Source organism: Cervus elaphus, chromosome 15, assembly GCF_910594005.1.
Source record: "Cervus elaphus chromosome 15, mCerEla1.1, whole genome shotgun sequence".
Taxonomy (NCBI): Eukaryota; Metazoa; Chordata; class Mammalia; order Artiodactyla; family Cervidae; genus Cervus; species Cervus elaphus.
The window spans coordinates 90,743,888-90,760,038 of NC_057829.1; the positions used below are offsets into that span (position 1 = coordinate 90,743,888).

The 16,151-nt window shown below is 41.1% G+C and overlaps 1 protein-coding gene across 4 annotated transcripts in view; it reads left to right on the forward strand.

The window, feature by feature from the left end:
• The window catches only part of MGMT (O-6-methylguanine-DNA methyltransferase), a 275,999-nt gene that overhangs the window by 85,495 nt on the left and 174,353 nt on the right, over nt 1–16,151 (forward strand). Inside the window, exon 1 of one of the 4 annotated variants that reach the window (XM_043925969.1) lies at nt 2,905–3,036. The exons of the other annotated variants lie outside the window; for them this stretch is intronic. Within the exon in view, the coding sequence (XP_043781904.1) occupies nt 3,035–3,036 (2 nt within the window). The 5' untranslated portion in view covers nt 2,905–3,034. Of the gene's footprint in view, nt 1–2,904; nt 3,037–16,151 lie in introns of those variants that run through there. 4 annotated transcript variants of the gene reach the window in all.

Genomic DNA, 16,151 nt, shown 5'->3' on the forward strand with positions numbered 1-16,151 from the left:
CTGAAGTGAAATAAACAATTTAGAGACGCAGACTCCTGCTTTAAATGCAAACCAACTATATTTAAAAGTATAGAAGTCAGGAATGGGCTGAGAAGTCCTGGCTATTGTTACATATAGACATCACCTTAAGCTTGCTTTAATTTTAGATTTTGAACCCAAGAGGTGAAACTTGGCATTGTGTGTCCTCCGGGTTTCTTGCTTTCACTTCGTGTGTCTGTTTTGAACTATGATTATAATGTTATTTCTACAATTTTAAGTACTATTTTGGTGCTGTCCTGGCAGGAAGTAGGGTTTACAAATCAGGACAATAGTGATGTCCTGGGGCTTTGGGGCTCCTTTTTCTTGGTATTCTTGTTAGGAGGTCTCACTCAGGGACCACTGCATAGGACAGATGTCCTGGGATTTGAAAGGCAGGGAAGAATCAGACATTTCTGATTCTACAGAATCTACTGATTCTGATTCTAAGAACATCTACTGTGCTGCTCTAAGTTAAAAAAAAAAAAAAAAAAAAAGATCTTGGTCCAAAACTTGATTATATGATAGTTTTTTAAAAAGCTGTAAAACTTTTGAGATGCTTGGGAGAAATTCTAGAAATCTGCCATTGATGACAATTCTTATAGACTGTTAAAAAAAAAAAAAAAAGTCTTTTTTAAAAGTCCTCTGTAACTGTAGTTTCCTGGGGGGTGGTTCCATTGGTTGTTTTCGGTGGGTCTGAGGGGCTGGCTGGCTCTCCCGCCCATCTCTGCCAGCTCTCCATCCTGCCTCCTGCCTGAGGCCACCGGCTGTGCCTTGCTGTGCCCTCCCTCAAAGGACTGCCTTCTCCCTTCCAGAGCTGCAGCAGCCCCACCCTGCACTCTTCATCTTCTGTTGATCAGATTAGATTCCTGGAATCCAGGTTTTCAGTATGTTCCGCCATTACTTGCATAGAAACTGTCGACAGTGTTTCACAGGTCGTCTCTCACTTGGAGCTCTGCATTGCACTGTTATGTGTGAGATGGGCCTGGGTGCTGTCCTCCAGCTCATCCGCTCAGAGTCAGATCGGAGCCTCAGAGTCAGGCTGCTGGGCCCGATTCCAGCTCTTGCCACTCTCCAGCTCTGGCAGGTGACACTCTGCTTGGTTCGCAGGGTTCAGGTGTGGTGGGGTCACAGACACGGGGCTCAGTAGTGGTAATGCTAGTGGGCCTCATGGTGGGGTGGGAGCGTGGGGCTGACAGTTGGAGTCTGCAGCCTGGTTGGTGTCAGACAGTGGATGGTTCAAGGAGACCCAGTCCAGATTTGCCCTGAGTCAGCAGCCTGACCCAGAGGTTTGTGTAGTAACTAGCTAACTCGCCCAGGTCAGAGGCTGCCTTCCAGTCTGGCTGAGTCCCTCCACCGCTCCCGTGAGGCGTGACGATAAGCCTCGCCCTCCCGTGCGCTTTCCTGAGTAAGCCCAGTGCCACCTTCCTGGGCCCCGTGGTCTCAGCCACAGGAGAAGCGTTATTTTAGCCTGAGAGCCAGCAGCTTTGGATCACGGACACGTTGAGGAGACACTCGTGTGCTTGCTGGCCTCACCTGCGCTGGGGGAAGGGACGGGAGCGAGAAGTGTTTTTTAGGTTCAGCCTCAAGGAGAGCGCTGCCCTGGGCAGCACGTGCACACGCCAGGTGCCCCGGGAGGACCTGTTCTTAACAGAGCACAGTTGTCCTCCGAAGAGTCCCGACGGAGGTGTGTTCACAGGCTGTAAGTTGCTTTTTGCTATTAAAGACAAAAAGAACACTTGTGGGTTTTTTCCCCTTCAGTCACATCATGAGGATGTCATTTCATCCCTCGCCTGCTTACACGGGCCGGCCCACTGTCGCTGAGTGCAGACCGAGCACAGAGCTAAAGCTGACGTGCTTCTGCTTTCTTCAGGGGTGTCTTCTTTCCCTTCACCAAGCTGTGTCTGCCCCCGGCCGCACCTCCCTCCACACGCCCGCGCTCTGATGCTGGCTGGCCGCCCTGTGTCTCTTCTGAGTGTGCTGGCCTGGGTCGTCTTGTCATTAACTCATAATCAGACCTGAGTCCAAATAGAATAGGAATTAAAGGCTTTGAGTAGGGACAAAGGGCTGCCGTGTTCCTTCATATTCTGAGTGAAGATTTTTGTTTAGAAGCACCCATCAGACACCCCTGAAGAAGGGGTGCAGTGTTCTGGAAGTCTGGGCACCTGTGGCCTCAGGCAGGCAGTCAGAGGTGGAGGCTCCGACAGCTCACTGAGGTGAGGGGCTTGAAGTCGCCAGGGGTTCTGCAGCTCCAGGCCCACCCCCCTGCCTCCTCCCAGGGTTACCTCACGTTTTGGGGCATCGGGACAGGGACCTGCGAAGTCTGTTTTCAGACCAGGTTATTTTGTGAAATATCGTAGTGAACTTACCAAAGTGGTGAAGCTGATGAAGTGAAATAAAAATACTGCAGTGAAACTTACTTTAGTGCAACATAATGAGTTGTGTTTTTCATATCTGGCAGATATTGCCCACTAAATCTAATCTGCAATGCTGAAAATTATGCCATTTTTTATGATTTGTTTAATTTTGACTGAAAAAAATTGACTATTCATCGATTCTTGACCTGCAAGTATTGAGGGAAAAATTTAGTTAATAAGAATTTTCATGAGGTGTAAATTTAAATGTATGAGGACTCTGCTTCTCCTGTAATGCTATAGACATTAATTTAAAAATTCTATAAGAGCCTGAGGGCCTTAGGGGTGTGTGAAGAACAGAAAGTGGAGGTAGGTATGGTTAACTGGTAGCCAAGGTCTGTTCCTGTCATACAGGAAGATGTGTTTACTACCCATCCTTGGCTGTGTGTGGCTGTGTGTAATTAGAATGTTACTTTTGTTACAGTTTCTTTGCCGTGAAGTGATCTCTGCACACTCAGGGGAACAAGTCACCTGGAGATCAGGTCACGCTGTCGGTGTGTGCAGCACACTCAGTGGGAAGTTCTCTCTTGGTTCCCCTGTCTGCAGTTCAGAGGGGCTTTAAAGAAGTCATAAAAAAGGAAGGATCCTAATATTGAAGTTGGAAAATGTGAGTGAATGACATTCTTTACACACCTCAACTGTCAACATTTCTAATCAAATCACCCAGCCTTCTTCCTTCTGAAATGGTACAGGCAATCTTTCCTGTAATAAACACCCCTACGTCTAATGAGAGGCCCTAAGGCAGCTTCAAATGTATGAATTCATTATAATTGAACAACATAATCTCAGGGCAAAGATGCCTGCTACCCAGTCTCTTAAACCTCACACAGCTTGGGTGTTTTATGAAAAATGTTACACATTTTGTTTACAACGTATTGCTGCTGTTTGAAGCATTGTATGTTCCTGTAGTACATAAGATGGGGCCGCATAATGGAGGAAAAATCAAGGAGGCAATCTTTCATTTTGTTCTTGTATGAAAAATTCAAAAGACTGAAAACTCACCCAGAGAAATTTTGCAAGCATATTATTTTCCAATGTTTCGATCAATTTGTCTGTCAACCATGCTGAGAGGTGGAAGGGGCCAGCAAAAGCAATTTAGCTTGTGAGGTCCAAAATAGAAATGTTTTAGGGAACCTTGTCACATGTTATTTCTTTATATTAGAACCGCTGTGTGTTTTATTTGCTGGTCATATTATGAAGAGAAATTGATATCAATCATCTAAGTAAGCTATGAATATCTGATATAAATATTACTGTTACATGCATGCACCAGAACAAAATATAAATTAACCTTTTAATGCATGCAAAAAACCTTGTGTGACAACAGACTCTTATTTTGGATTTTTCCATTTAACAATTCATGGTGCATTTTAATTGATTGTACCCAAGTGACACTTGGTGGAAACATCTTGCATATGAACATTACTGACCCTGCCAGGGCTTTAATTAAGCTATAATCTTCCTACAGTAAGTACATCTGGGGTTGATAAATGTATCCAAACCATGCTTCCAGTCTGAGTGTTTTTTTTGCTTTTTTTTTTTTTTAAATTGGTGCAGATAGCAGAGTTTGAAAGAACATTCATTTAACTTCCAGTTAAATTTTTAGTTGGGATTTGTTTAGATCAAGTTATGTTAGGAGTGGTGTTAATACTAAGGTGAACATACAGTTTCACTAAGACTTTGTCATGGGGAACCTATAATTTCATAATATAGGTACTTACGTTTCTCCTTCAAATCTTAGAGGAACACATTAAGGTTATTTTTCAGAAAATGTATAATTAATGGAAATTAAATCAGTTCGCTTAAAAAGACCCCAGTTTAGTTTGTCAGGTCAGTCAACATCATCTTCCTGTAATAGCCTTACTTGGAAGTCCTAGATTGTCTTCTGGGAAGTTGACTACTGTTCACATATCATTGTTTTCTGAAAGCTTGTTATTTCTTCCCAGTTTCTCAGAAACTAAAACTAAGTATAATAGTTGAGTATACTGAATGCTGTGGACGCTGATTAATAGAAATAAACTGTGACAAGTAAATCTTTCCGCTTGGCATCAGTATTAATATTCTGTGAAACACAATATGTTTTATATGAAAAAACATTTTGAAATACAATTCTCAATTAATTATGATTTTGGAATACAGACTGCCCTCGAATAGTCCTCACATAATGTGATTGAGATGGCTGCTTTTTTCAGTGAATGTTTGGTACTTTATATTCATTTAAATGACGCACCATTTCTCTCATCCTAATCCCCCATTAATGTGTGTTTAGACTCTCCTTAGGTTTTATTTGGTCTTTGTTTGCTTTGGAGCTATTTGAAGCAACATTTATTGTGAGTATCTTTATGCAGACATCTTTGTGTACTTTGTATAAGTCTGTGTAGAATAAATTCTGAGCAGTAGCATTAAAAAGTTAGATCTCTTCAAATTGCTTCATGATTTTAATTTTTATATTGTAATTGAGTAAGACTGAACATCTTCTCTTATGTTCATTGGTCATTTGTATTTCCTTAGTGAAATGTTTGCTTATTTTTCTAGTGGGTTGTTTGTTATCTTTATCTTTCTAATTTTGCATATTAAAGGTTGTCATTTTTATTTTGATACTTCCCATGGATTTTTTAAAGAGAGATTTAATTTTTTATATAGTCAGACTTTAAATTATTTCGGGAAAGTTTTCAGTTTACAGAAAAGCTGCACGGATAGCACACAGAGCCCTAGCCAGGCGCGCCCGGCTTCTGATCACAGCGTGGTGGCCGCGCGGCTGCCAAAGCCGTTGGCTCCAGACTAGCACGGGCTGTACACTGGGGTCATTGTGGTCAGATTTTCGTCTGACTTTCCCGATGGTTTCTGAGTATCACGGAATCTTAATAAAGGATTTGTTTACATTTGTTATATATATGTATACACACACATGGATGTATTGGTAGCCGTCCATGCTTATTTTCTATTGCTTTCCTGGTTTCATTTTCACAAAATTTTTTAAAGGTTTAGCTGGAACCCATCTTTATTTTCATCCAAATTGTTTAACAAATTTTTTGAATTGCTCTACTTTTGGCTATACACATTTTACAAAGATTAAGAAGAAAAAACTGCATGCTATTTTGTAGTTTATTATCTAATCCTTGACCATATTATTTTTTACAGTACCTGATAAATGCATATTGTAAGAGTATAAAATCTACTTTTACATTTATTGTAATAAGAATTCTTGTAAGACCATTAGATTGAGACTGTTTTCCTTGGATCCATAATAGGTGGTTTTATAATTTTGATAGTTAAATTTTCTTATCTTTAAGCAATCCTAAGTCATTTTGAAGGAGGCAAAAAATTCTAGCTCATTCATGTACTTAGTTTTGCAGTGGCATGCCAGGAGCAAAATGTCATGTGACCCCAACAAGTAAGTAAAGCAAGCATTCCCTGAAGTCTTGGGATTGATTGAATTTCTAAGTGTTAGTCTGTCCCCTGTGATAGTTAGTTATTTGTGACTATTATCTTCACTTAGAGAATTCATGTGCTAAAGTTTCAGGAAATAGTTTGAAATCACTTCTTGACCTTTGAGGGGACAATATCACTTTAAAAGATCTTTTAAAGTAAATAAACACAAACTTTTGTGGGTTGTTAGGCATGTAAAAATCATGTAGCTTTCAGTGAGAACCATTACTGAGATTTGGCCTGTGCTGGGCAGCCTTTCCTACGTTAAGGAGGTTGTTTATTCATAACTTTCTTTTTTCGCATCTTATTGAAGTATAATTGACATATTGTAAAGTATTTAAAATATGCAGTGTGATGACTTGATATATGAATACATATGCATTATGAGAGTATTCCACTCCCTATTAGCACATCCTTCAGCTCATGTGCTTAGCTTTGTGTGTGTGTGAGAGAACATTTAAGTTCTACTCTTCAGCAAATTTCAGATGTATAACAGTGTTATCAACTATAGTCACCATGAGCTCCTCAGACCTTATTCATAAAATAACTTCAAGTGTAAGCAGGCAGGCTTCGTCTTTGTCTGGTTCATTTCACTTAGTGTAAGGCCCTCCAGGTTCAACCATGTTGTGGCAAATGTCAGGATTTCCTTCTTTTTTCTTGCTATTGTATATAAAAATAAGATTCCACTGTATTTATATATATATATATATATTTTTTTTTTTCCCTGCCTGTTTATCCCTTATTGGACATTCAGGTTGTTTTCCATGTCTTGGTTGTTGTGAATAATGGAGCAACAAACAGGGAGTACAAATGTGACTTCGATGATTTCATTTCCTCTGGTTATAGACTCAGAAGTGGAGCTGCTGGATCATATGGTAGCTCTCTTTTTCTTGAGGAACCTCCATATTGTTTTCCATGCTGGCTGTAACAGTTTGCAGTCTCACCAGCTGTGCACAAGGGTTCCCTTTTCTCCATATCTGTGCCAGCATGTGTTACCTCTTGTCTTTTTGACATCCTAGACATCCTAACAGGTATCAGGTGATAACTCATAGTGGTTTTGATTTGCATTTCTCTGATGATTAGTGATGTTGACCATCTTCTCACAGATTTGTTGGCCATTTGTATGTCATCATTAGAAAAGTCTATTTAGGTCCTTTGCCTTTTGTTAAACTGGTTATTTGAGTATTTTTTGTTTTGTTTTGCTATTGTATGAGTGCCTTGGATATTTTGGATAGTAACCCTGTATGGGATGTGTGGTTTGCAAATATTTTCTTCCACTCAGTAGGTTGCCTTTTCGTTTTATTGCTTCCTTTGCTGTGCAGCTTTGTAGTTTGATGTAGTCCCTGTTGCTGATTGTTTGCATTTGGTGTCAAAAAGTCATTGCCTAGGTTGACATCAAGAAGCTTACCACCTCTATTTTCTTCTTGGAACTTTATGGTTTCAGGTCTGATGTTAAAGTGTTTAATCCACTTTGAGTTGATTTTTGTGTATGATGTAAGTAAGGTAGGGGTCCAGTTTTAGTCTATTGCATATGGCTGTCCAGTCTTCTCAGTCTCATTTCCTGGAGGGACTATCTTTTCTCCACTGTAAATCATTGGCTCCATTGTTGAAAATCAATTGACCACATATGTGTAGGTTTATTTCTGATTCTGTATTCAGTTACTATAGATACCATACTGTTTAGATTATTTATTCTTCCTTTGTAATATAGTTTGAAATCCAGACATGTGATGCCTCTAGCTTTGTTCTTAAGATTGTATTGGTTTTTTGGAATCTTTTGTGATTCTATGCAAATTTTAGAATGTTTTCTATTTCTGTGAAAAATGCCATTAGATTTTTGATAGGGATTGCATTGTATCAGTAGATTGCTTTGGGTAGTATAGACATTTTAACAATACTAAATATTCTGATTGATGAATACTGATACCTTTTCATTTGTATCTTTTATTTCATTTCTCAGTGCCTTATAGTTTTCAATGTATAGGTCTTTGACTCCCTTGGTTAAGTGTATTCCTTGGTATTTTATTCTTTTTGATGATACTATAAATGGGATTTTTCTTTAAATTTTTCTTTCTCATAGTTCATTGTTTTTTTTCCCATAGTTCATTGTCGATGTTTATAAATGCAGCTGATTTTTGAAATTGATTTTGTATCCTGAAATTTTACTGAAATCATTTTTTCTCAGTTATTTGGTGGAATCTTTATGATGTCTTCTTCAAACAGAAAATTTTACATCTTCCTTTCTAATTTGGATATCCTTTATTTCTAGCTAATTACTCTTTCTAGAAGTTCCAGTACTATGTTGAATAAAAGGGGTGAGAGTGGGCATTCTTTTCTTGTTTCTGATCTTCGAAGAAAAACTTTCAGCTTTTCTCATTGAATCTGATGTTAGCTATAGGCTTGTCATACATGGACTTTATTATATTAAGATATGTTGCTCCTGTAACTGGTTTGTTGAGGGTTTTATTGTATCATAGAAGGAAGTTGAATTTTATCAAATGCTTTTCCTTTATCTGTTGAACTTCATCTTGTTATTGTGGTCCACAGGGATTTGTGTATATTGAAACATGCTTGTACCCCTGGAATAACCTCCACCTGATGATGGTGAATGATTCTTTCAGTGTGTTTTTGGATTTGGCTTGATAATACTTTGTTGAGGATTTTTGCATCAGTGTTCATCAGGGATATTGGTTGGTAATTTCCTTTACTTGCAGAGTCCTTGTCTGGCTTTGGTATCAGGGTAATGCTTGCCTCATAAAATGAGGAGATGTTTCCTCTTCTTCAGTTTTTTGGAAGAATTTGAAAAGGACTGTTACTGGTTCTGTAAAATTCACTGGCGAGGCCATCTTGTCCTGAACATTTCTCTGATGATAAGTTTTTGGTTACTGATGTAATCTCTTCCCCAGTAATAGGTTTCTTTAGGCTTTCTGTTGCTTCATGCTGCTATCCTGATAGGTTGTTTATTTCCAGAAATCAGAATCAGTTGTTCAGTTTTTTGTTTCATTGTTCATAATAGTCTCTTACCCTTTGTATTTCTGTGGTATCAGTCATAATGTCTCCTCATTAAACTTTTGAGCCTACTTCTTTTTGGTAAGTCTAGCTAAAGTTTCGTTTATATTTTTTATCTCTTTAAAAAAAAAAAACAGGTCTTAGTTTCCCCTTTTTTATTTATCTTTTTAGTCGCTAGTTATTATTTCTGCTCTGATATGTATGTTTTCTTCCTTCTAACTTTGGACTTGGTTTGTTCTTTTTCTGCTTCCTTGAAGTGTAAAAGTAGGTTGTTATTTGAGATCTTTTTTCCTTAATGTAAGTGTTGAGAGCTATAAACTTCCCTCTTAGAATTGCTTTTGTTGCACGCCATAAATTTTGCTAAGTTGTGTTTCCATTTTCATTTATCTCAAGATACTTTATTTCTTTTGATTTCTTCTTTGACTCATTTGTTGAGAAGTATGTTGTTTAATTTCCACATATTTGTGAACTTTGCATTTTCTTCTTGTAATTGATTCCTAGTTTCACACTATTGTGGTTAGAAAAGATGCTTGATGTGATTTCACTGTTCTTAAATTTATTAAGACTTGTGTTTCACCCTAACATATGATCCATTCTGGAAAATGTTTCATGTGTACTTATGAAGAATGTGTATTCTGCTTTTGTTGAGTGGGATGTTTTGTAAATGTCTATTAGGGCCATCTGCTGTAATGTGTAGTCTAAGTCCAATATCTCTTTACTGATTTTCTATCTAGGTGAGTCTAGACAGAAATGTTGATAATGGGGTATTGAAGTCCCTGTTGTTATTGTCTGAGTTAAGCTGAACAATTGATGGCTTTCGAATTGTGCTGGAGAAGACTTGTGAAAATCCCTTGGATGGTGAGGAGAATGAATCAGTCAATCCTGAAGGAAATAAGCCCTGAATGTTCTTTAGAAAGACTGATGCTTCAAGCTCCAATACTGTGGCCACCTGAGGCAAAGAGCCAGCCCATTGGAAAAGACCCTGATGCTGGGGAAGACTGAGGGCAGGAGAAGGGGATGACAGATTATGAAATGGTTGAATGGCATCACTGACTCAATGGATCTGAGTGTGAGCAAACTCCCAAGATATGGTGAAGGACAGAGAAGCCTGAAATGCTACAGTCCATGGGATCGCAGAGAGCTGGACCCAACTTAGTGACTGAACAACAGCAACATCATTGTCACTGTATTGTTGTGTGTGTCTTCCTTTGGATTTGTTAATATTTGCTTTCTACATTTAGGTGCTCCTATGCTGGATGCATGATATTTACAAATATCATATCCTCTTGATGAACTGACCTCTTTATTGTATAATGACCTTTGTCTCTTGCTACAGTCTTTGGCTTAAAGTCTACTTTGTATAACTTAAGTACTGCTGATCCTGCTTCATTTGCATGGCCTACCTTTTCCATCCTTTTACATTCAATCTGTATGTGCTTACAGATGAAGTGAATCACTTAAAGACTGCTTATAATTTGGTCTTTTAAAAAAAAAGTGTGTTTAGGTTTTCTGTGTGTTTCAATTGGAGAATTTAGTCCATTTTACTGTGAGTAGTTACTGATGGCTGTGGGCTCACTGTTGTTGTTTTGTTGATTGTTTTCTGGTTGTTTTTATTCCTTTGTTCCTTCCTTGCTCTCCTGTGGTTGCCGTGAGGCTCACGTAGAGCATCTGATCGCTGCCGCAGTCTCTGTCAGCCTGATGGCAAATCAGCTTCATTTTTAAAGCTGCTCTCTGTGCATGTGTGCCTGTGTGTTCAGTTACTCAGTTGTGTCCAACTGTTTGCACCCCTATGGACTGTAGCCTGCCAGGTCCTCTGTCCATGGGATTTCCCAGGCAGGAATACTGGAGTGGGTTGCCATTTCCTCTTCCAGGGGATCTTCCTGACCCAGGGATTGAACCCACTTCTTCTGCTTTGGCTGGCAGATTCTTTACGTTGAGCCACCAGGGGAGCCCATAAGTAAGTTATGATGATTTAAGTCATCCTAATCTGTTAGAATCATTCAGTTCAGTCCAGTCGCTCAGTCGTGTCCGACTCTTTGTGACCCCATGAATCACAGCACGCCAGGCCTCCCTGTCCATCACCAACTCCTGGAGTTGACTCAAACCCATGTCCGTGGAGTCGGTGATGCCATCCAGCCATCTCATCCTCTGTCGTCCCCTTCTCCTCCTGCCCCCAGTCCCTCGCAGCATCAGTATCTTTTCTAATGAGTCAGCTCTTCGCATGAGGTGGCCAAAGTATTGGAGTTTCAGCTTCAACATCAGTCCTTCCAGTGAACACCCAGACCTCCTTTAGGATGGACTGGTTGGATCTCCTTGTAGTCTAAGGGACTCTCAAGAGTCTTCTCCAACACCACAGTTCAAAAGCATCAGTTCCTCGGTGCTCAGCTTTCTTTATAGTCCAACTCTCACATCCATACATGACCACTGGAAAAACCATAGCCTTGACTAGACGGACCTTTGTTGGCAAAGTAATGTCTCTGCTTTTTAATATGCTGTCTAGGTTGGTCATGACTTTCCTTCCAAGGAGTAAGCGTGTTTTAATTTCATGGCTGCAGTCACCATCTGCAGTGATTTTGGAGCCCCCCAAAATAAAGTCCGCCACTGGTTTCCACTCTTTCCCCATCGATTTCCCATAAAGTGATGGGACCAGATTAGGATGACTTAAATACCTTTCAAGTTCAAGACAGTCGCTCAATCGTGTCCGACTCTTTGCGAACCCATGGCCTGTAGCCTACCAGGCTCCTCCGTCCATGGGATTTTCCAGGCAAGAGTACTGGAGTGAGTTGCAATTTCCTTCTCCAGGAGATCTTCCCAATCCAGGCATCTAACCCGGGTCTCCTGCATTGTAGGCGGTTGCTTTACTGTCTGAGCCACCAGGGAATCCTTTAGTGTTAAGTAATTGTGGTTTTAGACCATGAATTTTAAATCATTATAACTAGACTAAAACACATCTTTATTAATTAAAATATGGACCATTACAATCAACACATTTTTGCCAGTGATAAATGTTTGTTTATTCCTGTATTGTAAAAATCTGTCTCAGGATTCAACAAAGTCTTGGAAAGCATTTTCTGCCTCATGCTGGTTGTGGAAGCATTTATCCTGGAAAAAGTTGTTGAGAGGCTTGAAGAAGTGATAGTTGGTTGGCCATTCAGGGGAATATAGTGAATGAGGCAAAACTTCATAGCTCAGCTCGTTCAACTTTTGAAAGGTTGGTTGTGTGACGTGTGCTTGGGCGTTGTTGTGGAGAAGAATTGGGCTCTTTTTGTTGAGCAGTGCTGGCTGCAGGCATTGAAGTTTTTGGTGCATCTCATCGATTTGCTGAGCATAAATCTCAGATGTAATGGTTTCTCCAGAATTCAGAAAACTGTAGTGGGTCAGACTGGCAGCAGACCACCAAACAGTGACCATGATCTTTTTGTAGTGCAGCTTTGACTTTGGGAAATGCTTTGGAGCTTTTCCTCAGTCCAACCACTGAGCTGGTCATTGTCGGTTGTCCAAAAAAGAAATCCACTTTTTGTTGCACATCCCAATCCACTCGAGAAATGGCTCATTGTTATTGCATAGAGTAAAAGAAGATGGCCATTTGATTTTGATTTTGACCAGTTCAAAATGACCAGTTTTTGTTGGATTTGCGGCAGCTCATGAGGCACCCACTCACTGAGCTTTTTTACCTTTCCAGTTTGTTTCAAATGCCGAGTGACCGTGGAATGGCAGACATGGAGTTCTTTGGTAACTCTGGTGTAGTTGTTAGAGGGTCAGCTTTGATGATTGCTCTCAGTTGGTCATTGTCCACTCCTGGTGGCCAGCCCCTATGTTCCTCATCTTCAAGGCTCTCGTCTCCTTTGCAGAACTTCTTGAACCAACAGTGCACTGTACCTTCATTAGCAGTTCCTGGGCAAATGTGTTTTTGATGTTGTGAGTTGTCTCCACTGCTTTACAACCCATTTTGAACTTGAATAAGAATATTGTTTGAATTTGCTTTTTGTCTAGCATCATTTCCCTAGTTTAAAATAAATATAAAATATACAATGAGTAATAATAAGTCATTAACAAAAAAAACAAAAAGCAAGAAATGTGCATTAAATTAATGCATAACATAAACCACATTTTTTTAAGAATGTATTCCAATATCAAATGGCAAAGTTCAGCAATGCAAAATCACAATTACTTTTGCAACAACATAATAGATTACAGAGTGATGATGTAAATACCGTAATTTTCCACATTCAATTAAAACAAGAGATTAAGATTAGGTTAACTTTTTTGAAAATGGAAGGAAAAAAAACAACCATTATTTCTGATTTCCGTTTCTATATCCTCAATTTGAAAAGTATAATTGGGAGAACCCTGAGCAAGTGTCAGCTTGTGCTCTGTTGCTAACTCGGCTTCATGACGCATGGGTGTTTTCCTCTGTCGTGTGGTGAAATGCACCTTCATCATTTTGGAAGAACTTCTAAGGCATTAGGGAATTGTCATAGGATACAGTCATTGAGACATTTTTGCTAGTTATCCTTAGGAGAGACATTTATCTTAGGCGGGTATCCTTGTTTTTAAAGGAGTGGCTGGTAATTTTGAGTATCTTCTTGTAGGGTCTTAATATTACATGTCTTCCTCTGAGTCGTATTTCACCTTGCTAATATTGTGGATCTTAGTTGAGGGTACAGTTCAGCCTGTGATTTGGGAAAGTTAGCCTGTCCCTTTCAGTGTTCTTTTCAATAAAGCAGGAGTCACCATTCTTCTCTCATGAGGTGGCCAGTGGAAGTAAACAGACAGCAGCCTGCAAGGTGCTCTCTGCACTGCCTGGTCCTCGGCGGCTTTGTGCACGGGGCTCAGTGCTGGGAGGAGACCTTCCTCAGCAGGCCTGCCTGGTGGCCTCTGAGAACTGGCTCTGAAGTACGCCCCACCTCCCGTCTCCCAGGCTGCCCAGGCTTCAGGTGCCTTCAACTCTCCAGAGTGCAGCTGGGACCTTTTGAAAGTAGGTGCAAAAGACCCACTCGTCAAAGAACCCAAGAACTTTAAAGCCAGAGGAGGGAAACAGCTCTGGCAGAGCCCGAGTTTTGATACAGTCTGCTGAGAACTGGGTCTCACGGCCTCCCCTGAAAACAGGGTTCTGGAGTGTGCTCCAGTACTTTTGCCTGGCAAATCCCATGGACAGAGGAGCCTGGCTGGCTGCGGTCCGTAGGGTCGCGGAGTTGGACACTACCGAGCACGCACACACGTACCCTCATCTCACACAGTGATGTTTCTAGGAGCTGCAGCTGCTGTTCTGAAAAAAGCATCCTTCCACTGACAGGCCCCGTGTAGCCACTGCTGAGTTCTAGTAGGACTTGACTCAGGGCCGTCACAGTGCCACGTGGTAGTGTTTGTGTGTGACGCCGTGTGAGGAAAGAGATGCTCTCTGGTCAGCAGCTGCATCAGGGAGGCGATCGTGATCGGTGGAACCACTCTGTGGGTTTGGCCGGTGGCCTGGCCTGTGCGTGGGGAACATTTTGGCGGTGTGGCACTCCAGCAGATTCCTTAAGATTTGCTCCTTGTGGCTTCAGTCCTGCTTTTGCACCTCTGAGGTCCTGTGGTGCCGTGACAGGGCCAGCCTGTGGGCTGTGTTTTGCTCTTACAGGTGGGGGTTGCAGGCACGGTGCCGTCACCCATGGGGCTCCGTTTCCTAGGGGGTAGGACCTCGTCTCCAGTTCCTGATGACCCGGATCTTGGTGGTGTCTTCCACCAACGAGATTGTGTTTCACGTCGGTCACCTCTGTGTTACTCCCATCTCCGTCTGGCTTGAGTGAAGTGGATTTCTGATGAAATGATGGGCAAAGATGCAGGCACTCAGAGTCCAGATGTCAACCAGAATGTTGGCTACTTGCCAGTATGCAGACTCTTCTCAGACTGTTGAGAAAAGTATTTCCTTTCGGGACTTCCTTGGTGACCCAGTGGTTAGTACTCTGTGCTTCCAATGCAGCAGGCATGGGTTCGATCCCTGCTTGGGGAACTAGGATCCCACATGCTGTGCAGCACAGCCCCCCCCCCCCAAAAAAAAAAATTACTTCTCTTTCTTTCTGTTTACACACTGAGAACAGTCTCTAAGTGTCATAAAATCTTTGTGATAATGCTCACAGTACTTCGTGGTGATGTGGACACACACAAAAATTTTTTCAGTAGATTCTTTGGCAAAATATTTTAAAGCACCAGTTTATCTTCCAACAGCCTCAACCTTTCAAATTAAAACAAATACAAAAAGTGTAGCCAGGCGGCCTTCTCTTTAATTTATACTGCATGCTGGCATTTTGTGGGAGGCACTGTGCCTGTCTACAAAACACGGCCCGCGAAGAACGGGAGTAGAGACGGCTCGGCACGTGATCCCAGCTGCTGAGGTGGCGCGCCGGCCGCTCAGGACAGGAGGCTTCCTTTAACACTCGCTTTAAACGGCTCCTTTTCTGTCACGGGTTTTGGGAGACTGTTTACAAAGGACACGAAGGGCCCTTACAGTGGTGACTAGCAGTGGTCGTTCCCGCGATGACCTTCCTCCTGAGGCCTCTTGCTGACCGTGTGCTCAGGGCTGCCCCCCACTGGTGGGCTTGCAGCAGCCCTGGGCATGGGGTTTGTGACTGAGCTGATGAGAAGGGATGTGTTACTGGTGGATTTGTTTAAACAAGACCTTTAAGGGTTGTGATTCCTGTTAACTCAGTACAGAGTATTGATCATAACTTTCCTCTTCCAATAGGTAGCTGGCAGGCATTTAAAAGATTACATTATAAGTAATGTAATACCGGATATATTTTGCTAGCATTAACTTCTTAAAACATTTGTGTGCTTTTTAAAAGTTCCTTTTCCTTACAACCTCTGCAACCTATTTAGATTTTAATTTGTAAAAGGTTGTTACACATTTATTTTCAAATGATAAAATCAATCTTTTATTCTTTGGTGAAGCTGAGAGGGAAAAAGTAAGATGTGAGATAATTGTTAATGCAAATGATGTTAATGCTTCAGAATAAAAAACTTCTCCCCATCGTTCCTGTTTGGTGTATTTATATTCTCGTTGCAGTTTTTCTTTTCTGAGTAAAGCACTTAGGTTTCAATGCACCATCCTGTCTTGGCCCTCCAGTGAAAACACAGTCCCTCTATGCACTCGGGCCTACCGTGTTGGTAAGGCTGCTGCTGACTTCATATTGACTGCAGGGACTGTTGACCGAAAGGAGAGTTATTTCTTTCTTAGAGGAAAGATATTTATGACTGAAAAGAGTCCTAAAAACATGAGAATATTGATCATGGTTTTGAGAGATG